This window comes from Ambystoma mexicanum, chromosome 3q (genome assembly GCF_040938575.1).
Source record: "Ambystoma mexicanum isolate Mex_15411 chromosome 3q, UKY_AmexF1_1, whole genome shotgun sequence".
Classification (NCBI taxonomy): Eukaryota; Metazoa; Chordata; class Amphibia; order Caudata; family Ambystomatidae; genus Ambystoma; species Ambystoma mexicanum.
Window position 1 is genome coordinate 1,126,238,906 of NC_090926.1, and position 26,174 is coordinate 1,126,265,079.

The following is a 26,174-nucleotide window of genomic DNA, read 5'->3' on the forward strand; positions in this document are numbered from 1 at the left end:
TGCCAATCACAGCAAAGACATGAACATATAGGCCATCCCAATCCTGCTCGTCTAATCCTATTTGCAAATGCAATTATCGCTGTTATCCAATGACTGCTTAATTATGTAACGTCAAGGGCATACCAGTGCCAGTTAAGCATTTTACAAATGTTTATTTATTTTATTGTTCATTTATAACACGCTTAATACCAGCGAGTGGTTTCTAAGCACGGAATTGGGATTCAAACCTGTGTTGTGCAGCGTTGTCTTGCTTCCAAGACAAACGCGTTGCCCCTGATCTATTCTTCTTCCCCTCCTTACATTTTACACATTAGTTAACTATTCAAATTTGGACCAGACTCAGTCCAAACCTGTGGTGAGAGGTGAACTAGTCCACGAATTAACATTTCGTTTAAGGATTTTGCACCACTGTGGTAGCTCAACCTTGGACTGTGTCTAATGAATCTTTATGCTTTGGAGATGTGGCCCCTGGAACTGGACACAATTCTCTAGGTTTGGCATCACAAATAATGTATACAGTGCTAACTCAGCTTTCTGTTTTGAGCTGGTTAGATCCCCTTTTGAATATGACCCAACCTTGAATCTTTGCATTATATTGGCACGCAGTTCTGAAACTGTGGACATTATAGGATGATCCCAAGGTTCTACCCCTGTGCAATGGTGATAGGCAGTATGACACTATGGGATTAACCTGAAAATAAAAACACTTGTTTGTATTTCAAAGATTGGGCTTACTAAAACTTTGGTTGCCATTACAGGGAATATGGACCGCTATACATGTTGTTTAGCTGCTCTTTGGACCCAGTTTACGTACGTGGTGAAGTTGGCCAGGTTCTGAATAACTTTGGCCACCAGCGTCAAGGTGCGCGAGGTGTTGCAGTCAGGATATTCCTGGGTAAGATGGAACAGGCTAGGTGACATGATGGCAGGGCACAGGAAGCGCAAGAACAGCGAGGCGCAGACCAATCTTTGCCCGATCTCCAACTTCTCACGGTAGCGACATTCTTCCTGCCACAAGGCAAAGATTTCATTCAATTCAGCGGGAAATGAGCTATAGTGGGAGAATTAAAAAAGTAGGCAAGATGTTTTATTAGTCATATTTTGAGATGAACAATGCAATCAAGCCACATTTTCCCTAATGGGGCTTCAATTGCTAATTGTCTTAAAGGTCCCTATATAATTCATGCATGCACAGTAGTTCCTACCACTGCACCAGCTGAGTTAATTTTGCTTTCATCAATTTGTGCATTTCCTATACCTCGAAATGTTGTTTAAAAATGAGGCCCACCCCTTTTCGCTTTACACAGCTTCATGTGTGAGGAAACCAAACTAATTTAGCCAAAGACCAGACCACCAGGATAGTTCTTCATTCTGGTTTGTGATGGTTTCTTGGGATGGGGGATCTCGGAAGGTACCTTCTTGGGTGCATCAGAGGGCTGAGTAAAACAAAGAGAACGAAAGCCTGTCACGGTGTAAAAGGCATGAGGCATCTGATGTACAGAAAATGTTGAGGTTCCCACAAGGTGAGCAATAAACTGGGGTTCCACCTAAGATGTCTGAAAGACTATGAAGATAGTCAGTCTTTGGGTAGGTGGGACACAGGACCAGTTTTGTGTTGATGAATAGTGTTACATGGAAACACATAGTGCCAGCAAAACTCAACACATCAGCAGGGTGACAGTGGGAGCAGCAGTTCACAGAATGGTCTGTTCAAGTTCTGTCAAGAAGGTCCCCTTTTTTGTTGTCCAGTTTTTTTGCCAAAGGCAGCTTCAAAAATAATTCCCACAAGGAGACTCAGATAGAAGCATTGTACAGTGGCATGCCTACTATGTTATCGCTAGAGAGGCCCACATGATAGGGAGGGAAGAAAGAGCCACAGGATTGAGCGGAAGTGTTTGAAGCCAATCACAGAGAGACAGGGTGAAGTAGTGGAATCCAATCAAAGAGAGACAGGGTGAACCCTGGTGCGTAGCAGGAAAAGGGACAGGTCTAAAAATGTAGCAGAGGCCAATAAAATGGGAAAGTTAGACAACACTGTATCCTGAGATATATATATATATATATATTTATTTCCATATAATTTTTTATTCACACTTTTATAACATGAATTGAACAATAACAGGAGGAGGTAAATCAGAACAAAACAATACATTAGGGAGGTAGCAGCATTGGGAGGCCGTAATAGCAGGGTGAAATTCTTGATTTTTACCACAGGGTTAAGCTTAATGGTTGGGTAGCAACGGAGGCAGGTCGGCGAGTATGGTCTTCTCTGTTTGGCATTGTGCGCTGCTGTATGGAGTCCAGTCACTTATACCAGGGGACCGGGGGAGGTCAATGCTTTGTGCACCACCTAGATACAGGCGGTTGGTGGGCCGCCCCTGGGAATTGTTCTGCGTAATCAAAGAAAGAGGACCAGATATTGTAAACTTTCCCCATTTTTCCCAGGAGGGAGGCAGTTATTTTCATTGCTAAAGCTGTATCCCAACATTTCACCCACCACATAGTGACCACTGGGCCTTCAGTTTGCTTCCACAGCCGGGCAATGTTAATCCTGGCCACTGTTAGGAGGTGGGAGATTAGGTCTGCCAAGTGCCCGGTCAGTGAGAATGTCCCATCGTTAGTGTCCCCCAGTAACACAATCCCCCGGTCCCAGGGGATCGTCAACATGGTAATCAATCAAAGAACCTGCATCGATAATTGGGTAGACTTTGGGCAGGTCCACAAGAGGTCGAACAGCAAGCCCGTGGCTCCAGATCCCATCCAGCACTGTGATGACAGCACCAAGTACCTCTTATTAAACATTTTTGAGGTGACATACCACTGGTAACATACCTTCACCAATCCCTCTTTATTCGTAACACATTTGGAGCCCCTGTGCATGCGGGTCCAGATGTGCCTCTAGTCCTCCATATCCAGGTCCCTCCCTAAGTCCCTTTTCCATTTGAGCATGTCATTCTCCTTCTTCGTGGGGTCGCCTTTCTCTAGGAGCTTGTAGAGTAGCAAGATTTTCCCCCTTGGGGCTGCTGATGTTAGGGTGTGTTCCAGCGCATTAAGATCCCTGCCCCCCCCATAGTTGTTGTGTGCTGCGACATCCAGAGTCGGAGCTGGGCGTAAGAGAACTTTCTGCTTCCAGGAGTTGGAATTTTGCTTTACATTCTTCAAAGAATAGTGGCATCCCGTCATTAATTAAAGAAATCAGTGATTTGCATTAAACCCCCTTCCCGCCATTTATGGAACCCTGCTGATTTAATCCTGGGCTTGTAGTCCGGGTTGTCCCACACTGGGGTGAGGGGCCCCATTGTCCCTCTACTGCCCCACTGGCACGCCGCGTTTTTCCAGCACTGAACCGTGTTTTTGGTGGATGCTAGCGGGCCAGTGCCTAGGGCAACGTGGGATGTCATGAGGTGCGGTAAGACTGAGGGAGGGCTCCATGATTCTTCAATTTGCTTCCATTGGGGCTGGTTAACGGTAGCCCGCCAATCGAAGGAGTGTGAGAGTTGCGCCGCTAGACAGTGCCGAGATGCGTCCGGAACACCAAGGCCACCTCCAGAGGCACTCTCGCGCATGACTCTCCAGGCTATTTGTTTTTTTTCTGCCCCATATGTATCTCATCATGCCTCTTTGTAATTGTTGGTGCTCTCCTTCGGAGATGGTCGCTGGTAGAGCCATAAAGTGGTAGATCAGCCTCAGGACCAAGTTCATTTTGAGGGCGGTAATTCTCCCAAGCCATGATACCTCTTGTTTGTGCCAGCGGTTCTGGTTATTCAATAAGTCTTTGAATAGCTGCGAGAAGTTGTCTCGGTACACACTCTCGATTTTATTCGGGATTCAAACCCTTAGAAAAGTAATGTGGGCTCTGGCTCATGGGATGGGACCCGCGTCTGTCAGTGCATCTCTGTGCATGCAAGAGACATTTACTCCAAAAGCCCTTCATTTCACATAGTTAAACTTAAAGTCAGATGCCTCCCGAACGCTGAGACCTCCTGCCGAAGAGCCTCCAAGGAGCCAACAATCTGAGTTAGGGAGAGGAGGACGTCATCGGCATACAGGGAGACCTTGTAGCATTCCGCGCCTGCCCGCAGCCCCTGGATTTGTGGATTGTTGTGGATTCTGCCTGTGAACTGTTCCATGGAGAAGAACTTTGGCTCAAACCCGAAGTGGGTTGGCATCGTGCCTATGTACCCCCAGTCTAGTAGGTCAAGCGTCGAGAGAGACCACGGTCAGTTCCAGTCCCGCCCTGGAAGCGCTTTCAATTAAGTCTAGGGTGCGTCTAATGTTATCCTGAGTGGTGCGACCCGGAATAAACCCTGCTTGGTCCGGGTGTATCAGGTCAGGGAGGACCCAGCAAGCCTAGTTGCCAGGATCTTAGAGAAGATTTTTGTGTCATTGTTCATTAGTGTCATGGGCCGATAGGAGGTGCAGTCCCCTGGGTCCTTTCCTGGTTTTAAAATGAGCACCCTTAGGGATTACTCCATGGATGAGGTGATGCCCCCTGTGGCAAGAAAAGAGTTAAAGTGTATAACGAGCTGAGGGGCTAAGATATGGGCATACACCTTGTAGAATTGCGCAGTGAATTCATAAGGGCATGGGACTTTTTTTTCAGGGCTTTGATTGCTTCTGTCATCTCCTCTATTGTTTAGGGGAGCTTGAGAGAAACAGCTGATCTGGCTCGCTCCCACCTGGGATAGTGGCCAAATAATTGGTTTGCAGCGCATCCTCAATTGAAGCCCCAGACGTTACCCTCCTGTAGTGATCCATCATTGCCCACATTTTATCCCCCTCTGAGCTCAATAAGGATACGTCTGGACCACTTAGGGTGTGGATGTTGTTTTGAGTGTGAATCTCTTTTGAGTTTATAGACCAAGAGCTGGATCGCTTTATTACTGTTCATGTAATACATTTTCTTTAATGTACGTGAGTGCTCGAGTGGATTTGTCTGCCAGGTGCATTTCTATGGCAGATTTTGCTTTTTTGAGCTCTCTCCCTGTTTTCATGGTCTGGTTCGCTTTGTGTACCCCTTTCAGTTCTGCCACATTCTCCTCCATCCTGGCCTGTTGTTACTGCCCAGTTCTCCTTTGTGCAGCAGGACACGTGATCAGCACCCCCTGCACCACTGATTCCATGGCATCCCAGACCACTGCATCAGATCACCCCACAGAGGAGTTTTCCCTGAAATAGCAAACATGGGCCTTAGATATTCCCTCCTGAAGTAATGAGTCTTGCAACTTCCAGGGCCTTTGCAGCCGCTTTGGGAGGCTGCACATTCGAACCCGGGCCAACACCGGAGCACAGTCAGATATGACCCTCGGTTGAGTTTGAACTCCCTCTAGACATGGGAACAGCTCACTGGACATGAGAATCAGATCTATCCTAGAGTGGCCCTTGTGGATGTGGGAGTAAAATGTGAAGTCATGAACATCTTCATTGAAGAGGTGCCATATGTCCACCAGTGCCATCTCCCTCAGACATTTGGCAAATCCTATTGCTCATGATTAATCCTCCCTCGAGGCTGGCAGTGTTTTGTCATTGTCTGGGTTAGGGACCAAGTTGAAGTCTCTTCCTATTAGGAACTGGCCTTCTGCGAATGCTATAATGTCTGGGAAAACGGTGTGAAAGATCCAGTCCTGCGAACTGTTTGGGAAATAGATGAAGGCAAAGGTCAGGGCTTGCTCAAGTAGATACCCCTTCACTAATACATATCTCCCAATCGAGTCACCCTTCATAGTAACCTTTGTCAATAGTACCTCCAGGCTAAAGAGTAAAACCAAGCCCCTCCTTTCCCCCCCCGAAGTGGTGAAGTAGCACTAAGTGAATCACCTAAAGTGTATATACGCTTCTCATCAGCCGATAGGAGGTGTGTTTCCTGCAAGCAGACTACATCAGCTGAGAGCTCGGACAGCCTGGCTCCACCGACTTATGTTTCCCTGGGAAGTTAAGGCCCTGCGCATTCCAGGTCACTATGCAAAGTTCTTTAGTAGAATCGGCTGCCATGGACATCCAACAGTGTCAAGCTTGTCATCTCCAGTCCCGGTCCCCTGCCTAAGAGATTCAAGAGAGAACGTGTGGAATCAAGAAAGAACACGTCACATTTCGTCCGACCATGCAGTGCTGTCTGGATAATTCCCTGCTGCGATACACTCCCCTTATCCTGTCTCCCAACACATTCCCACCCTGATGCCCCCTTTAACCCACCCAGACAATAAATGAAGAATAAATGAGCCTAGCCCACAACCCTGGGGGCAACCGGCTCAGTACCCAACAACCAACCTTAACAGGGACATTAATATACCTTTTGATGATATATGTAAACACAGCCGATACGTCCAGACTTTTATTCAGTTCACCAAGCCCCAGATTCATGTGCTCTTCAGGTAATGTCCATACCAGCTCATGCCCCCCCAGCAGTTGTGTTCCCATCTAAGGAGCGATATGTCTGTTCCTTTCGGGGCTCGCCACTACCGTTCAGATAGGAACACCAGAAACATGTCTCGGGACCCCGAGTCTTGAGCACGTGGAATCAGCTATTCCTGCTTTCAGGTAAGCTCTACCGTCTTAGTCTTTATCACTTTTCTTTGCTTTTGTTGGTTGGGCCTTTGATCCTTCGCCTCCTGTTAACCCGGATCCATGCGTTCCCGGTGCCCTTCAGGGGGGCCTCACTGAGCGCGGCAACGCTCTCCCTACTGTAGTCGCCACTAGCCAGATTTAGGCGTTTTTCCGCCTCCTTCATGGTGTGTATTTTTCCATTGCTTGCCGTCAAGGTTGAACAGCAGTCCAGTGGGGAATCCCCAGAGGTATAAGAACTTCTTTTCCCACCGCCATTCTGTTAGTGGTTTTAGAGACTTCCTTTTCATCAGTGTGGTTGCGGCCAAGTCCTGGTACAGCGAGATTGAGGCGTCTCGGAATTGGATGTGAGCGGAGTTCCTGGCTTCTTGCATGATCTCCTCTTTGCCTCTATAGAAGTGTACTCTCGCTAGGGCATTCGGTGGGGTAGTTAGCATTTGCCTTGATCTAGTGCAGTGAACTTGGTCCAACTTCAGTGGGGCACTGTCAGGAAGAGGAAAAATAAATCAAAGGGGACTTGGGTGAATTCCCCTAATTCTGCACCATTGATGGTATTTGGTATTCTACGCAGGTGGATATTACTACAGCGTGAGCAGGTTTCTGTCACATCTAGCCTCTAATGCGGCAATCCTATCTGCTCCCTCGCCAGTCTCGTAAGACTGTTGGGACAGCGTAGTCTCGATCTCGGCTGTTCTGCTTTTGACCGCATCCATGCGTTTGTCAAGGCCCGTAACTTTCTTCATCAGCCTTTTTGTTATTCCTTGGTCATGGCAGCCAGGAGATATTGTCGCTCTGTCTTGGTTACCGCTTGTGCAAGATGGGGATTAACAGTCTCAGTGCCCCCTGTCTGGATCAGTGCCTCAGCCAGTTCCCAGCTTTTTTACTTCTCCACGGCACTCGCTGTAAGCAAGGTGGAAATGTCCACTTGTTTTGTTGTTTTAGGGATTTTAGCCATCCCTCCTAGCGTTCTTTAAGAGTCTCCCCTCTGCACGCTTCAGGACACCTGCGGTTGTGTTTACCTAGTGTTGTGACCTTATGCCAGTAGATCCGGTCGTGCTCACCTCAGAATGGCTTTGCCCCCTGCGATTCCGCTGCTCTCAGCTACTTCCTTGCATGGGTGGACTCTGCAGAGGATTTATAGATTCATATGGGGCTGGTCTCCCATACATAGCCTCCCCGTCATTCCCGGAAGCCATGGGGGATCGCTGCTCATCCCGATAGGAGGTCCGCGCAGTCCCTCTTGAGGGTCTCCTATGTCGCACGGACTGCCTCCGCTCACTCACCGGGGGTTATGGTGGTTGTACCCTTGAATGTTATTGCATAGCTGGGCCACGGGGTGTGGCAGGTGGCACCTTCAGGGTCTGCTGGGCGGTTTTGCTGCCAAGGTTCGGTGCTCACTTCAGTGTGAGATTGTCAGGGACAGGCATTGGGATAGCTTTCAGGGCTCTAGCTGCAGTACTGGTAGATTTTCTAGCCGGTTGCCTCTGTGCCATGGCCCGCCGCTGCCGGTTGGTCTCCCCACCCTCTCTTCCCTTGCCTCGATCACTTCAATGGGAGAGTGGCTAGGGGGGACCATGGCATAGTTGGGGCATCGTTCACCACCATCTGCTTTCAGCACGAAGCAGAACGTACCTCCTGCAGGGCCCCGTGAGGGTCGCTGTTGTGGGTGTGAGGCAGTGCATGGTAGTGGGGTTAGCTGACCACCTGCAGGTCAGCAATCAGCGCTGGGAGCGCATCAGTAGTCCCTCATTCGTCCGGGACACCGAATGGCCAAGTCCCATCCGCTGTCTTGATTGTCGTGTGGGGGAGACGGCAGTGTGCTTCGGCAGCCCGGGGCTCGGGAACGGGTCGAGCAGGAGGGATCCTGCTCAGGTCCGCCAGTTTCCAAGCTGTCCCCTGTCCTCGCGAGTAGTTTCAGGGCAAACTGCATGTTTACAACGCTGCCATCCGTCCGCTTGTCGGGCTAGAGCCGGGAGCTATCAGGAAGTCATGTCTCGCGCTCCGGCTCCAAGCCAAGCCCCTATCCTGGGATATATTTACAAGACTGTAGATGATCGGTGGTAGGAGTTTTGAGGACAATGGGCATGCAGAAGTGGAACCTCTCTTGGTTATTTGAAAATGAAAAAGGATCCCAGGGCCTGCAGACATTCGTCAATCTGGAATTTGGAACGCAATCAATCTTTGACCAAGGAGCTTCGATCAGAAAGTAATTTGTATTTTGTTGCTTTGCCGAGAAATTCATTATGACAAATAAATGTAATAGAGTGTCTTATGTTCAACTTGTGTGGCTGGTTCTCCAGTAATGATAATAACATTAAACTTTTAACAAATATTTTATCCAGCATAAATGTAATCGACATACTAAACCCTACAGTTGTGTTCACCAGAGAGTTGTTCCCCTCTAAAACATATTGCAGTTGGTAATTGTGCCAGTAACAATGGCGTTATTTCAATATTTGGACCCACACCAGTAATTCTATGAATAACTGTGACCTTCACAGGTATTTTACCAAAAGTAAAAACCTCATCAATTCTTTTTGCCATACTATTAATTATTTTGCCTGTAACGATGCACTAAGCAGTTACTATGTGAATAACCATGCCTCTATCAGAGAGTTACTGTGCAACATGACAAAGTTCTATGGTAGAGGCTAGGTGATGGGTCGGGGGTGACCTCAGGGCTGGGTACCATCACAAAGTACTTAATGTTGGGCCTAGAGAAGGTAGAAGGGCCGACTCTGAGGCTCCCCAGTCAATAATCAGCCTGAGTCCTAGAACCTGTTTCCGTGGTCTTCCCTATAGGACCTCTGGCCCCTGTAAAGAAGTCAGCATCTTTCCACTGACTGAGTTTCCAGTAGAGAGGGGAAAGGTAAGAGAAAGAATACTTTGATCCCAAGTTCCTAAAAGGACAATGCTGAACGTAGTAAGCTCCTTAGTACCGTAGGAGGGGGAACAACTAAGTTAGGATTTTTATGATGGCTATAGTCATGCCTGTTTTATCCTGCAACCGTGTCAAAACACAGCAAAACAACTTAAGCCCCAATCCCTGGCCAGAGTTCCTGCAGGTAGGTTGGGTCCGGATGTAACCGTAGGTTGGGGTAAACCTTTATTACAGGAACATTGAAAATCCCATTGTTGTGCAAGAAACGCCAAAGAAAAACACCACAGATGGATGGAAAGCAGAATACTGGGAAAAGAATGAAGGGGTGAAGTGGGATCAGAAAGACCTGGAGTGGGAGAGTTGAAAGGACACGAGACACAGGGAAGAGAGGTGAGAATAACCCAAACCCCAAAAGATGTGAAGGGGGAAGGGAAAGCAAGCCACTGGCTTTAAGGAGCTGCCAGGAGGTGAATAAAGAGAGTATTTATTTATGTATTTATTTATTGCTGGCTGGTTAGGCGCTTATACAGGAAGTAAATATTGTTTCAAAGCTCCCACAGGGCAACAGGGAGAGAGAATACAATACACTACACAGAAATATAATACATTGAAGGGAAAAAACAGGCAAATCTACTATGCCTTGTGAGTTTTCAGAACGTTCAAGTGCAGAAAGGAAGACGGCAGTGGGGGTAGGTGCTGGGGTCTACGTGCTCATGGCTGAGACACAGATAAAGTGCAAGGTATGGTAAGTGCTACCCAGGAGGTGTAGAAGTGCAAGCCTCCAGGGCGAAGGGCTGTGCTAAGGCAAGTGCTGAGGCAGACAGAAGCTAGAGGGATTAGATGTGGGAGGTCAAGGGCGCCAAGGATGCATAAGGGCCCTGTACACCAATCACAGCAATTGTGAGATTAGCAGAGTAGAGAAGAAGTGAAGGAGGAGGTAAAGAGGAAAGTCTTGAGGAGCTTCCGGAATTTAAGAAAGTCCTGCTTAAGATGCAGAGGGAAGGGGAGGCTGTTCCATAGGAAGGAGCCAACTGAGGAAAGTGATCGACCTTCGGCCCTCTGTTTAGCAAAGCGCTTTAGACACAGAGAGTTGGTGCTAGAGGAACATAGAGGTCTAGAGGGAGAGTATTTAGTAGAGACAGTTGCGGATAGTGTGGTCCCTGGCGCCAGACAGCCTTGTGGATGATGCAGAGAGATTAAAATTTAATTCGAGCAGCAACCAGGAGCCAGTGGAGACTTTTTAGGGCAGGAGAGATGCTGCCCCTGGGCTTAAGCCCAAGGATAAGACTTGCTGCCCTATTCTGGATTAGCTGGAGGGGTCACAAAGTGGAAGAAAGTAGATTCAGAAGGAGGCCATTTCAATAGTCAGGCCTATAGAGAACCAGGGCTCGGGTAACATTGCGCTTCTGGGGGAAAGTGAGAAAAGGGACAATTCCTTTGAGAAAGAAAAGCTGAAAGTGGGACTTCTTGGCAATGTCCTAAGTGTGATGGAGGAAGGAGAGAGAGGGGTTGAAGATGACTCCAAGGTTTCAGGCTTCAGAAGAAGGGGCAGGTAGAGGGCCCATGGAGAGGCCAGAGTGAAGGGAAGAAGGCGGGAGCAGGGATCGCAATGAGAAGGATCTCTGTTTTGCTGGCATTGAGGCAGAGATTGTTGGAGGTGCATCAGCCTGGATGGCAGATAGGCACTCAGGGGTGACAGAAGGAGCAAGACAGTCAGCAGGACGTTTGAAAAAGAGTGCAGTGTCGTCTGCATAACACTGGAAGTTGGGGGAGAAGGAGGAGATGATGAGTGCCAGCTGAGCAAGGTAGATGTTATAAAGCCAAGGGGAGAGGATAGAACCCTGGGGAACACCACAGGTGGAGAAGAAGGTAAGAGAGGAGAAGGAGCACAGGATGACTTCGGAAGAGCGGTCAGTTGGGAAGGAGGTCTGTCAAGTCAGTGCCTGTTCTGAGATACCAAGGGTATCGTGGAGCCTTTGCAGGAGGATCTCATGGTTGACTGTGTCAAAGGCAGAGGAGAGATTGAGTAGCATGAGGACAGATGGGGAGTTGGGGTCCAGAGATGCGAGCAGTTCTCCACGGGTGTTCAGAAGAGCAGTTTCCGTGCCTCTGAATGCTCGGAATTCAGATTGATGGTCGTGAAGAGTGAGTGAGTAATGAGGGTGTGTCAGGAAAAACAGGAAGGACATTCTTGTTCTTTTTTTATTTCAATGTATATGGTTTACAATATATTATAGACATACTATTACATTTTACACATACTATTACATTGTGCTAATAAGTGATGTGTAGTTTCCACTTCAGAGAACCATCGGTTTCGATTTATAGAAGTAAAGATAATGGAATTTATTAACATATGTTCGAAATAAACAACATTTCGGCTACAAAATATGGCTGGATGGCGCTAGAGATTCAGTTAGCTGATGTAGGTTGTGCTTATAAGTGCTTGGCAACAAATTATATATATAATAGCGAGTGTAAGAGCCTCATTACGAGTGTGCCGGTCTGGTAAAAAGGCAGCTAATACCAGATCTGGCATTTTTTCCGGACCAGCACACTCCGAGTTCAGGTCCCTACCAGCAAAGAATTGCAGCAAATACTACCGGTGGCGGCGATTGCCGCAAAACCATTCCATGGAGTAGTCCATGGAATGTGAACTGCCACTGCCGGCACCCATAATATCCCGGTAACATAGGATATATCGGGTGCCGGTAACTGTAAGGAGAGTTTGCTGGTAACCCGCCAGTAATAAAGGCGGACTACCGGCAAACTCGTAATGAGACCCAAGTCTACATTATAGACCAGCAGTTTGCCTACAAGACATTGAGGATGGGCAGACAAGCATTAGCTATGCTTTAGCACTGACACTCACCTGTCATTTATTTTGCAGCAAACTACTGCACCTCATTCATTATTCATTAAGTGCATCAAAGGGCTCTCCGATACCCTGTGCATTTAATGCAGCATGCGACTGTTACTCAAGGATATTATTCCTCTTGCCTTTCTGATAATGATTCTCACTGTTTGGGTGGGCTTTGGGGTCACTGCTGGGCCTGATCTTCGCAATGATAACATCTGTATGCATCCCATAATTCTGCCCTGATAGAGGCCATTAGGAACCCACCCTTCATGTACAATGTGGACAATTCTGGCCGCCTCCTTACTTGAAGGAGTCTGTGATCTTCTTTAAGACCTCTTCGCAGCTCTGCCGCAGGTTGTTCTGGTTGTCGGATAGGTCGTTGCTTAGGCACTTGCTTGGGTCCACCTCGCAGCTGTCTTCCGTGGCATACAGCTGGACAATGAACTCTCCTGAAGACCAATGATCATACACAAAGTGAAGATTAGGATCTCGCTGTCGTTAAACAATGACCATTAAACCCCTCTCCCCTCGGCTTACCCACAATTATTTGACCTGATTCAACATATTCCACCACCATTGCCTCCTTTCCAAAGTCTTGGAGACTCTGCCAAGTGCCCAGGCATTACAGCCCACAGATTAAACTCTCCTGACACAAACCATTTGTCTTCTGCCTGGCATCTGCGGCACTTCCACTGCTTTATCTCTAATTGCCCACTCCACATCCATTGATACAATGCTCAGACAAGGCCTCTCCTTTTGTCAACAACCAGCTTTCTCGACATCTTTCACCAGCGCTAGCACAGGCTGGTGTTTGCACCTTTTCAGTCCCCTCAATCAAGGTGGAGCACTTGTGACTCCACAAAACTATTAACACCTGTCTTAATCCCCTCCACGCCCATTTGCCCGTTTTCTGTTTCCCCTTCCCACCTTCTGGTATCTGGTTCTCAAAGCTACAAGACTACCTTGGTGGAGATAATTGTGCTTTACAAATGTTCTTTTTGAATAAATAAATAGATCACTTTCTTTGTTTTAAGATACCATCCTCTTCCCAGTGTTCAGTCTTGGAAGGACTTGCACTCTGCTTAGTAGGCAAAAATACCTTTAATATGCCTGCTATCACCTCACACATACGTACATCTTTGCAATTCTCCTTTCTCTTCCTCAGCCCACTGATACCATATCTTTAACATATGTTAGAGCCCTGTCGGGCTATAGAAAGCTCGCTGGACAGTGTCCCAAGAGGGACAATGCCCTGAGTTTACCTAAACAGAGTATTGCATTGAAAGGGCTGGCTCACATATCAATGCACTGAGCTCGAACTCAAGGGTTTCCGAATCATTTGCCTCTCTGCTCATCCAAGCCCTCTTTCCTTTACCTCCGATTGCCATCCATTTCAGCAGCCAAGATCAGTGTCAACGCTGAAGATCCACCAGATACTCCATACTATTACTCGACTCCACTGGCTGCCCTGCAATGGAACCGGCTACAAGCTAGAACGTCCTTTTCTCCTGCCCTGTTTGCCTAACACACATATATCCACACCTGCCTCTTCTCCTTCACACAACAATAACTATTGCACTATTCCCTGACGCTGCTTTTATGTGTAGATCTGAACAATTTTGCATCTGGATGAAACTTTGCCGATGGTGGGATGCCCTAGTGTGTAGGCTAGATGTATCCAGTGGTGCCTGCACCTAGCGTATCCATCAGGTACTTCTGTCCAACAAGCTTCATGTACTCATCAATGGCCTTTGTGGCGAGTGTGTTTTCTCTGAAGATGAGCGACTCCTTCTCGTCAAATCGATCCACTTCTGCTATGCCCAGGTCAATCAGGAATGACTAGAACAGCCAAAAACAACACAGGAAATTATGTGGTTAGTTATTTGTAGAGAAAGGCTGTTGCAGCATGCTATTCACCACAATGGTTGGTTAGGCTACTGTCAGGCAAGATATTTGCAATCATTCAGGACCATGATTCACTGAGGACCAGGATTGAAAATGCCTGTTTGTTGCATTGTTTTTAGCAACATCAATAATGTGAAATCAAATGATGCTAAACTACAGCCAGTGGAAGTGACTTTATGTCCTGTCACATCAAAAGAATGTTTTGCGTGGAGAAAAGTGACTTTGCGCACTAATCAGTGCACAAAACTCCCTTTGTCGATTCATGGAACAGACTATGCATGCATTTCGGGGACCTTGCGCAGCCCTGTCACGTCTTTTCATGCAGTCGGGTACTCCGTGCGAGACTCCATGCAAAGTGTGGGATGGACCTGCACAAGGAAATAAACAGGGGGCGGAACATGCATACTCCCCATTGCCTACGCAGAATGAGGAATTTAAAGGACTTACGTGGGTATGTGGAGGCTATGCAAAGGAATCCCACACAAAGCAATGCTCAAACATGAGCGCATTCAAGGATCTCACCGCACAAAAGCACGTCGGGTGAGGAAGCACGCAATGCTTGCGATCCTACCACCAAATGAAAAGACCTGTAAAGTCCCAATTGCATTAGAAACAATGCGCAAGGGTAAGGTACAGGCAGGCATTTAGGGATGCCAGCACGCATTCGAGATGCCAATTGAAGTTAGGGGTACTTGTATGCAGATTGGCGGTGTGCAGCCATCATTTACGGGGGTTCGCATGAATATTTCCCAGGGCCCGACTTGAGTTACGTGACACCTAACGCATTTTATCAGGGTGCAGTTGGGAGTTACAGGGGACCGTCCGCACTGTCACCGGGGTGCTGACTTGATCGAAGGGGGGGGCGGCTCTGGGTGCATGATGGTGGGGATGCAGACTGCGCAAAGGTTGGTATATGATGGTGGTTCTACTTTGCGTGGGGGCGTGTCATGGGCGTTCCGGCCGCTACCTGCGCCTAGGGTACTTTGCGATTGAAATTGTCGGCTATTTCTAGGCCCACTGGAGGTCATTTGTTCAAATCAGATTCTACTGCCATGGTGAAGCGTTTTATGTTAATGGATGATGCTGTTTTTCAGTCTGATGACAACGGGACAGAGTCTCTGTATAGCAGTTCCCCTTCACTGGCTGTGATGTTCTGGTCTTGGTCAGACCTCAGAAGTGAGTGTGCCGGCCCATTCCCTGCACTGGAAGTGACAAAACACTGGCGCAAGATTAGAAACAGGAAGTGTTCAGAAGTGCGGAGTGTGGCCAGGCATTCCAAGGAGGCAAGCAAATGAGCGCTCCTCCACATCTGTGGCGATGATCTTCAATATGAAAGGTGAAATAAGTGTTACGCAGATGGTAATAATTACCTGCATTCTGATAAAAAAAATAAACGCACTTCAACCCCTGCCCGTTCTCAGTGCTTCTGAAAATACCACGTCTGGTGACGAAGACCAGGATCCCATCATGCAAGGCACGATATCACCCTGCCTTTATTTTTATCTTTACTCGGGAAACCCCTGATTTATTGAACACAGCGGAGGCTACTGTTTATACCTACCTGGAGGCCATGGGGGGTATGACGAGCACAGATTTGGGAGTCGACGGCCAAATGATATTAATTCACAGGCATGAAACCATCTCATTCCACTCGGCGAGCCTGATGTTGATAATGACAACACATACGCAGGACCAAGCATACATTGATAGTCAGAGTCGAGGATAATGGGAACATAGTGCTAGACTGCATTCATTGCTACACCAGAGCCCAACGAAGCCACGCCAAACTATAATGTGAAGAATACATAGTATGACAATCCACATTCAAAACAAGAAGCCGCAAGATAAATACATCCTTGAAAAAGAAGTTGGGCTGGACGAAGAAACTGAATGGACCACACATAAGAAAAGAACCATTGTAAACAAGTCCAAGGCAGAGAGGAACTCAATGCAAGTCAAGGGTGTGGTGCTGCCCCTTTAAGGGAATAGCATGCGGCGGCGTGACGTTGCCCTATAAATAAAAGGGGTTCTCCCGGCCGCGGCATTGCGACCGAGGAGCCCGAGCCTGACGCATGTCTCCGTGTGAGTGCTTGGAGCGGAGGGAGGCCGGGGGCTCACGTAACAGCACGGTGGGGGCCAGGGATTCCCCCACAACAGTGGCGACGAGGCCAGAGACATGCCTGGACCCGGCGGTGATATTGTAAACACATTCTTTCACCGAACGAGGGACGGATCTCCGGTTCTACGCTTGGGGGAGGGGAAGCCCATGCGGCGGCGCCCATTTTGACTCCTCAACACAGATACTTCACAGAGCTCCGATGGGGCCTGTGATTGCCATCCAGGCACAATTTCTGGACGCATGGATAGCGGACCGCTATCCCTACATGGACATGCCTGAAAATTGCAGATTTTTTTAATTTTTAGGTGTATTTCACCGAGTGAAGTGGAGGGACTGGGGGGGAGTCTTGCTATTCTGGAACTCTTACCCTAGGCCTTACTGGCTCAATTTTTGGACACTCCTCGATGCTGGACAATCTTGGTGACTGGCCACTGGACCACTACTACTGCTGTGAGTTGGTGGGTGTTTGTGTACACTGGCGAAGGACTGGTGGGGAGTTTTGAAGATCAAGGAGGCCTGGAGGCCTGTGATCCTGATGTGGAAGGTGGAACATCAAGCTGGCTGGCTGAAGAAGATTTAAGCTGGGTGAGTTACTGCCCCTGTGCAAGACGAAGGGGTGCCTGTGCGCTCTGACCCATGAGTGCCCCAGCAAATCAGGACAGGGCGCAGTCTGTCCCACAACAGCAATGACCACTCTCACCCCCACCTCCAGCAATGGCCCAGATGAGGGCCCCGGTGGCATTCCCACCCATACCCAAGTTTGACATGTCTGTCCCCCCATCGAGCCTGCGGCCTAGGTGGGGGCGATGGATTGATCGCCTTGACATGTACTTTCGGGCAACAATGGAAACCAGCGATGACAGCAAGCTGGCCACGTTACTGTATGCCGCTGGCACACAAACATTTTTGACTCTGTTCAGACCACTGACAACTCATATGCTGCAGCAAAGACAGCCCTGCACAACTATTTCCTTCCACTGGCTAATGCGGACTACGAGAGGTTTGTGATGCTCTCCAGCAAACAGAAAGAAGACGAGACCCTCGACACCTTCCACGGTCATCTCAGGAGACTCTCTGTGGCTTGCGCATGGGATAACGCCGATAACATGATCAGAAATCAGCTCATCCAAGGGTGCTCATCGGGCAAGTTGAGGAGACAGGTGCTAAGAGAACCTGGGATCACCCTACCTGGCACCTGGAGCTGTGCCGCTGCCAGGAGATTTCTGAGGTACGTGCTTCTAGGATGGAGGATGGGTCCCACGCAGCCAAGTCGGAAGAAGTTTGGGCTGTGAGTCGTGGTGAGTCGTGGTGGCAGGGTTGCCCGGAGACCAGCTGGCAATTTCCGCGAAAGGGGCGGGAAGCCAGGTGAAGCATGCCTGAAGTGCGGGTACGACCTGCCCCACCCGAGTGAATGCCCAGCTGCAGGGAGGCCATGTGGACGGTGTGGCCTGATGGACCACTTCGCAAGGGTGTGCAGGGCCTCCCTGGTTCCGAGAGGCCCAGTGGGATCTGGGTTTTTCAGACAGTCTCGCCCTCCAAATGTTGCCCAAGTAGAATAAGGGGAGGAAGGTGCCCAACCCGATGTGGAGGAGGAAGAAGGGGAGAACATCTTCTTTGTGTCAAGCATTGATGCCCTCCAGTCCAAGGGCCGAAGACAGCCAAGGTGCATTGTGGCAGTCAATGGCTCTCCAGTATCGGTGCTGGTGCACACGGGGGCCTCAGTCAACATTATGGCCCGTCAGCATTATGATGCCATGCCCTGCCCCCCCAAACTATCAACCCCGAAGGCTCGCATTTTCACATTTGGGGGAGCACATCCCATTCCCCTGGATGGTGCATTTATGGCTCGGGTAGGGCATGGAAGCTCCAAGATTAAAATAAAGCAGGCTTTTATGTCACACCAGTCAGTACCAACACCCTACAGAGCTGTGCGGCGGCCGAAGCTCTCGGACTTGTGAGCTTCGCATACTCCGTGTATGTGGAAGATATACAAATGCTGCTGGAAAAGTATGCAGGCCTCTTCCAAGGGATTGGCCGCATAGCGGGGGATCCAGTGCGATTTCACATCGATGAGTCAGTGCAGGCAATTGCCCTCAAACACCGCAGGGTGCCATTCTATCTGAGGGAATTGGTGGACAATGAACTGGACAACCTGGTGAACCTTGACATCATAGAGGAGATGGAAGGTCTGGCGCCCTGGGTGTCTCCAATTGTAGTTGCCAGGAAACCTAAGCAACCTGACTCTGTAAGAATCTGTGTAGACATGAGGCTTCCCAACAAGGCCATCAGGAGGGAACGCCATCTCACACCTACTATTGACGACATCATCGCAGAGCTGCAGGGAGCTCGCTTCTTTTTGAAGCTCGATCTAAGGGCGGGATACCACCAAGTCCTCCTTCATCCAGAGTCAAACACATCACAACTTTCACGACCCACCGGGGTCTATACCGGTACAAGCGACTCAGCTTCAGGGTCTCCTCCGCGGCTGAGGTATTTCAAAACATTATCAGGGGGGCACTGGCAGACCTGGAGGGTGTTCTCAACATCAGTGACGACATCCTGGTGTTCGCCAAGTCAGAGGTGGACCATCTGCAGAGACTGGCAAAGACATTCGAGAGGCTTCAGTCACTGGGCCTAACTCTCCACCATGAAAAATGTACGTTCCCGAGGAAGAACATAGAGTTCTTTGGATTCATGTTCAAGGAGGTAGGAGTGTCTCCAGACCCCAGGAAGGTAAAGGCCATCAAGGAAGCGAAACCACTGGAAAATGTGTCTGAGGTGAGAAGCTTCCTGGGGATGGTCACCTACTGTGGCCGGTTTATCAAAAACCTGGCATCCAGGTCGGAGCCGCTACGGGCACTCACTAAGAAAGAGACGGCGTGGCAGTGGGGACCGTTGGAACAGGCGGCGTTCGAGGACATTAAAAGCACCCTCACTGAAGAAGACACGATGGCCTTCTTCGACCCGGCCCCGCAGTCGGAGATTGTGGTGGATGCCAGCCCGTTTGGTCTCGAAGCAGTTGTAACGCAGGTGGGGCAAGACTCCTATGTCCGCCCTGTGGCCTATGCCAGCAAGGCCCTGTCCGACATGGAGCAGTAGTATTCACAGATAGAGCGAGAAGCGCTGGGGGTGCAGGCACTTCTGGCTATACATCCTGGGAAGGCCGGTGACCGTGGTGACCGAACACAAGCCCCTACTGCCGATCCTGGCAGGCTCATCCTCAAAACCACCAGCGAGGATTGAGAGATGGATGCTGGCCCTGCTGGAATACGGGGTCTCGTTGGTGTATCGGCCTGGTGCCAACAATGCAGCCGACTACCTCTCTCGCCATTGGGGAGTCACCAGGACGGAGAAGCGGACGGCTGCGTGGAAGAGGCCAGCAACCATATACAACTGGTGGTTGAAGCGGCCACCCCCGAATGCCTTACCGCTTGAAGAACTGGAAGTGGCGGATGCCAACGACGAGTGCTTCTGCACACTCAGCGTGGCCCTGCAGCATGGGTCGTGGAAGAGTGTCCTGGAGTCGCTAGCTGGACGCACACAGGAAGCAAAGATTGTGCTCGAGCAGCTGTGGAGAGTGCGGGAGGAGAGCTGTCATTTTCGGAGAAGGGCCTGTTGCTGAGAGGTGATAGGATTGTGGTCCCGCAGTTAAAAGTACAGGAGATGATAGGCCAGGCACACCAAGGCCATCAAGGGGCCACAAAGACCAAAGCCCGATTACGCCTTAAGGTCTGGTTCCCCGAACTAGAAAAACGGGTGGACGACTATGTCGCATCATGTGTGTGGTTTCAGGCAGCATCGTCAGCCCAGAGGGAGCCTGCCATCGAAGCCATGCCACGCGGCACGCGGCCCTGGGAGGTGGTCCATGCTGACTTTGGGTCCACGTCGAAGAGGACACACTTCCTGGTGGTGGTGGATGAGTACTCCAGATACCCGGAGGTGGAGTTCATCCAGTCGATGGCCTTCGAGTACGTGGTGGTGGCGGTGGAAAAGGTATTCGCGGCTCATGGTAACCCCACAGTAGTCTGCTCGGACAATGGGGCTCCATTTCAAGGAGAACGGTTTGCGGCCTTGATGGAAGGCTACGGGGTACACCATAGGAAGGTCACACCCCTGTGGCCGAGGGCCAATGGAGAGGCTGAAAGGATGATGCGCACGTTAAATAAGGTCTTTCGGATTGCGCAAGTTCAAGGACAGTGTTTGGAGAGGGCCCTCTACCAATTCCTGTGGGTGTATCGAACAACACCGCACACCTCAGTGGGAGTGGCCCCGGCCGAAGCCCTTTTCAAGTGGTGCCCGAGAGGTCTGCTGCCGGAAGTCGGGGAGAAAGAGCCGGCGGTCATCGACACTCAACAAGTGGAGCTGGAGCAGCAACTACGGACTGAGCAAGAGAATGATAGGAGAGGTCTACGCCAACAACAACTCGTGTCCAGGGATGAAGTGCTGATAAGAAACAGGCACCCCCGTGGGAAACTGTCACTAACTTATGAGCCGGAGCCACTGGACGTGATAGCAGTCAAGGGGTCCATGGTGACTTCGTCAGACGGCCGAGCCTCGGTCACCCGGAGCGTTAGCTTCTTCAAGAAGCTGGGCGAGCCCAGGGCCGAGGCGCCCGTGGACCAGGACTGTGCGGACATACCTGACGAGGGCGGGGGTGCAGAGCCCCTCCATCGATTCCATGTGAGGATGCCAGCTGACAGCGTAAATCCCAACCCCGAGGCGAGCAGGAGGTACCCCCTGAGGACAGGGCGAGGGAAACCTGCTCATTTCAGTAACTTTGTATTGGACTCATAATGGAGCCCGACATGGAGGTACCTGCTAAGCTGGGAAGGGGGGTGGCTGTGAATAAAGGTGCTCATTGGGGAGTTAGTTGTTTGGGTTAAGGGTGTTAGTGTGTTGTAGATGTTCATTGTAGTTATGCAGTGTGTTTGATATCGTTTATTGTCCTCATGAAAAAGGAAGAGTGTGGTGCTGCCCCTGTAAGGGAATAGCACGCGTCGGCGTGACGTTGCACGCCGCCGTGTGTCCTATAAATAAAAGGGGCATTCCAGGCCGCGGCATTACAACCGGGGAGCCCGAACCTGACGCATGTCTCTGCATGAGTACTTGGAGGGGAGGAAGGCCCGGGGCTCACGGAACAGCACCGTGGGGGCCAGGGATTCCCCTACAACAAAGGGCAGACACGAAATACACTACAAAGACAAATATAAAGAAAGAAAACTGTATAGGGAGACAGACAATGTACATTGTCATTGGTTGTCTCAGGTGTGGTTTCACATAGGGAACGACTTCAGGTGTCCAGCAAGAGATAAATCGTGCTCTGAATACACCACTTTAGCAGAGTCTGCAGGCAGAGAGCCAGAAGAATCACACGTTTAGTCCTTCCACACTTCGAAACAGAAGACACTCCTTCAGAAGACAAAGAGTTAACAGTACCCATGGTACCGTCCGCCAACATAAGATGCGCTAAGCCCCACTGTGATGTCAGAGTAGATGGCGTGGAAAGGAATCTGCTGGCTGACCCTTATATCCACAAACACCTACAAACAAATAATGAAGTAGAAACACATATTTGGCCCAAATACCAAAGAGAAGCCCACAGCCTGTGGATGTTTCCACATAGAACTCCTGAGCCCTCATTGCAGGGTTGCCGGTATCCTGCCGGTAATTCCAAGGGGCTACTGGCAACGCTGGTTTACCATCTCCACTGCTCGATATCCAGGTATTACTGTAAATTCCCATTCCCATGGAGTCATGGGATGTGATTTCTTGAATTATCGGTACCAGGAGTATCAGAAAAGTTCAGCCCAGTCGTACTGATTAAAAAGGTGTGAAGCAACGCCCTGAGGATATGCATGGGATGTGATTTCTTGAATTATCGGCACCAGGAGTATCAGTGCGAATGATTCAGGCATCCTGATCTACTGGCAGGTCAGGCCTGCCGGGAGATCCGTGGCCCCAACCGGCAGACTTTTGTTTTGCCGGACCGGAATAAATGATGGTGCTGGAATTACTGGTATTTATTCTGGCAGTTATTCCAGACCGGCAAACATGTAATGAAGCCCTAGGATACAAGAAGTGCCAGTTGGAGGGGATGATGAGGATGAGGGGAAACAAAAGTGTATTTCACTTCACAAAGACTTGCTGTCTTAGATGCAAAGATCAAGCTAAACTAAACATCAATCTCCATGCACCCGAAGAAATACAAATCCTTACAGTGCAAGGTAAAATACAGGCACAAGAAGACATATATCAGAAGTATCAGCGCTCTAGCTAACATTTGGAAGTGGGATTATTCCACTCCCTATTTTTTAAAGTTGGGAGTAAAATTATTTTTTAGGGAGTAAAAATGTAAGTCCAATTCCCAATGGGAATATTTTATAAGCAAGTTAAAATGTTTTAACTGGAAAACGGTAATGTTTGTTTTTGTAATCATTATTTATTTGCACCTAGTTATTCATACACATGTTTACTTCTTCCAATCAGCCAATAATAGTAGTTTCTTCCTGTGGTACTACGTGCACTACTGGTCCAAACCTATTCATGGAGCTGTGTGGGTGAAAGAAGGGGCACAAGGTTCTACGTGTCTTTTTCTTATTTTTTGTTAGGAGTATTTTTACTCCCTATTTTTATTATTGGGGATATTTCCCTATATTTAGGGGGGAAAGTGACTGGATGCATAAAAGGCTATGAACACGTTACAAAAATGAAGCCTGGCACCATGCCGATCAAACACAAGGTGCCGCCCATACCAGCTACTGCAAGACAATCATTACAACAGCTCCTCCATAACCTTCAGAGCGAAGTAGTCAATGAGTCCACTGATGACTCAGAAAAGCTCAGCCCAGTCGTACTGATTAAAAAGGTGTGAAGCAACGCGCTGAGGATATGCATTGATCAATGCAGTCTGAATAAAAGTATCATAAGGAATAATTACCCGCTTCTCAACATCACAGAACTCATTCTCACGCTACAGGACGCTCCGCTGCTCTCGAAGCTTGACATGCAAGATGCGTCATATCAATGTGAGTTACACAAGCAGTCCAGACCCTTCACTCCTTATGGCACTTTCCAATACACTTACATGCCATTCGGGTGTAACGCTCACCTGATTCCCGTAGAGGCGCCGGTCTTGACTGGGCGTATCCCGTATCTTCAAAGGTGATGTGTAACACACGGCTGGCTCTTTGGGCTGGACCTCTGTGCACTGTATGTCTGGCTCGAAGGGTAAGATGTCTGCAGATAGAAAATGTGGGATTAATGAATTGGGTTATTGAATGTCTCTCTCTTCTTCCCTTTCTCTTCTCCTGTAGAACCCCAAAGGTTAACGCTCTCACCTTAGGTAAGTGAACGCCGTGCTCTCCATCTGCCTCGAGGCAGGGTGCTGTAACCAGTTTCTTCACTGGATAAGGGGAGCAGGCCTCTTGACTTCAGAGGACTGCTGTCTGTCGTTTTCTGCACTAACGGTAAGTTTCGAGTAATTCTAATGTCTTTAAAGTCTTTAGTAATGATGTCTCTTGTTTTGCAGGGTTCCGGCGATGGCGGATGGCGGGCTGAAGTGAGTTGAAGATGGAGCCCGTGTGATGAATAGAAGCGCCTGGAAGCACGTAAGTAAGCGCTTGTTGCCTGCTTCACGATGCGCTCTAACTGTCTTTTTATTTTGCAGGTACAAGTTCGGGGCGGCTGCAGGGTGCCGGAATACCCACTGGGTATGATGTGGAAAGGAGTAATGGCACGTGAGTATTAAAGATCCCCAATGTCTTTAAACGCACATTGTTTTGTCTTTCAGATGCGGGATGCAGCGCCGAAGGCCTCCGGAGCGTGCGAAGAGTTGGTAAGCTTTTGTCTTTCAGATTCCGGAATGCAGTGTGAAGACCTCCGGAGCGCACGAAGAGTAGGTAAACCTTTGTCTTTCAGATGCCGGAATGCAGCGCGAGGCGTTGGTGACAGCCGATGGACCAGGTAAGTGAAGAGCTGTCACTGAAGACCGTAATGCTAACCTGTTCTTTCTTGTCTTTATAGGTGTTGCTGAAGACTGGATTCAGAATGGTAAGCCTTTTTCCTTAGGCCCAGGATCAGATGCAGAAGACACGATGAGCGTTCTGCTGCTGAGGATGCAGAATAACGCAAAGCAAGATTCATCCATCGGGTGTGGTTTAAATAGCCTCCTGTAGTGCTTAGGTGTCTCCTTCCACAGCCACGCCTAAGAAAAGAGTTCCTGCTTTCCAGAAGAGTTCCAGTGTTCTGAATCTAGGGAGTGGCTCCTGCCCCACCCAACAGGAAAAGTAGTTCCAAACAGAAGAGGATCAGAGACTCAACTGGCAGGCAAGTAAGCAGCATGGTCTGCTGCAGGTAAGTCCACCCAAGCATTATGAGCCCGGCGCTTCCAGCGCTGGGACTGGGCATATTTATGAGCCTGGTGCCACTGGCGCCAGGACTGGGTCCAAAAGGTCCCAATTGGGACTGGTTGGCACTCGAAACCTGGGTTATGGATCTGCTTCCAAGGGAGTTGGGAAAACCCTGACCTTTTGGAAGCAGAGATCATGACAGTACCCCCCCTCAAGGCCCCTCCCAAACCGGGCTTCTCCGGGGGTTTTGGCTTGTCAGGAAATGTTCAGTGAAATCTTTTGATTAGGCGAGGAGCGTGGACATATTCAGCAGGTTCCCAGGATCTCTCTTGGGGGCCGTAGCCTTTCCAGTCAATTAGGTAGAATAGTTTAGATTTGGAGATCTTGGAGTCCAGAATGCTTTTGACTTCAAACTCGAGTTCTCCATCAACTAGGATAGGTTTTGGAGATTTGGTTAGTCGGGTTTGAGGTTGCACGGGTTTTAATAGAGAGACGTGGAAGACCGGATGTATCTTCATGTGCGGGGGCAAGTCCAACTTGACCGCTACTGGGTTTACTATGGTAGTGATGGAATATGGACCAAGGTATCTTGGGTTGAATGTGCGTGGCCCTTTTAGAGGTAGATATTTGGTGGATAACCAGACTTGATCCCCTACTTGATATTGAGGGGCTTCCTTCCGATGTTGATCTGCTCCTTTCTTGTATTGTTCTTTAGCCCTTTGAAGGTGAGAAACAGCTTCCTTAAAGGCTTGGGTGATTGTAGAATGCAGGTAGTCTACTGCTGGTGTTTCAAGATCTTGGAGGGGATCCAACTCGGAGGTTCGAGGGTGACTGCCGTACAAAAGAAAAAACGGGGTTTTCCCAGTTCCCGAATGGACAGAGTTATTGTAGGCATATTCGGCTATCCAAAGGATGTCTTTCCAAGTTTTTTCAGTTTGTTGCAGCATGCAGCGTAAATACTGTTCCAGAGTTTGATTGGTCCTCTCGGTTTGTCCGTCGGTCTGAGGGTGGTGACTGGTCGATAGTCTCACATCAATTTGAGCCGACCGACAGCAACTTCGCAAAAAATGAGAAATAAATTGACTACCTCGATCCGAAATTAGAACTGAAGGAAAACCGTGCAGTCAGACGATGTTTTCCAGAAATTCTCGGGCCAGAGTTGCTGCGGTTGGCAAGCCTTTGAGCGGAATGAAATGCGCCATCTTGGAGGATAAGTCCACGATTACTAAAATCGTATTGTATCCGGAGCATGGAGGTAGATCGGTGATGAAGTCCATAGAAAGCGTATGCCAAGGGCGAGGTGGGATGTCAATAGGGCGTAAGAGGCCTGCTGGTCTTTCCTTTTGACTCTTGTTTTGGGCGCATACTCCACAGGACATTATAAAGTCTCTGATATCTTTTTTCCAAGACGGCCACCAGAAGTAGCGCTTGATCTTTTCTGAGGTCTTGGCTATACCGGGATGTCCTTCCATTAAAGAATCGTGATAACAAGAGATTACT

The 26,174-nt window shown here is 49.1% G+C and overlaps 1 protein-coding gene across 1 annotated transcript in view; it reads right to left on the reverse strand.

Moving 5' to 3' along the window:
- RASAL3 (RAS protein activator like 3) overlaps positions 1-26,174 on the reverse strand; it is a 556,797-nt gene that overhangs the window by 176,177 nt on the left and 354,446 nt on the right. Inside the window, exons 9-11 of the mRNA XM_069603917.1 lie at positions 13,997-14,141; positions 12,607-12,751; positions 815-1,051 (exon numbers count right to left, since the gene is read on the reverse strand). Of these exons, the coding sequence (XP_069460018.1) occupies positions 815-1,051; positions 12,607-12,751; positions 13,997-14,141 (527 nt within the window). The remainder of the gene's footprint in view (positions 1-814; positions 1,052-12,606; positions 12,752-13,996; positions 14,142-26,174) is intronic.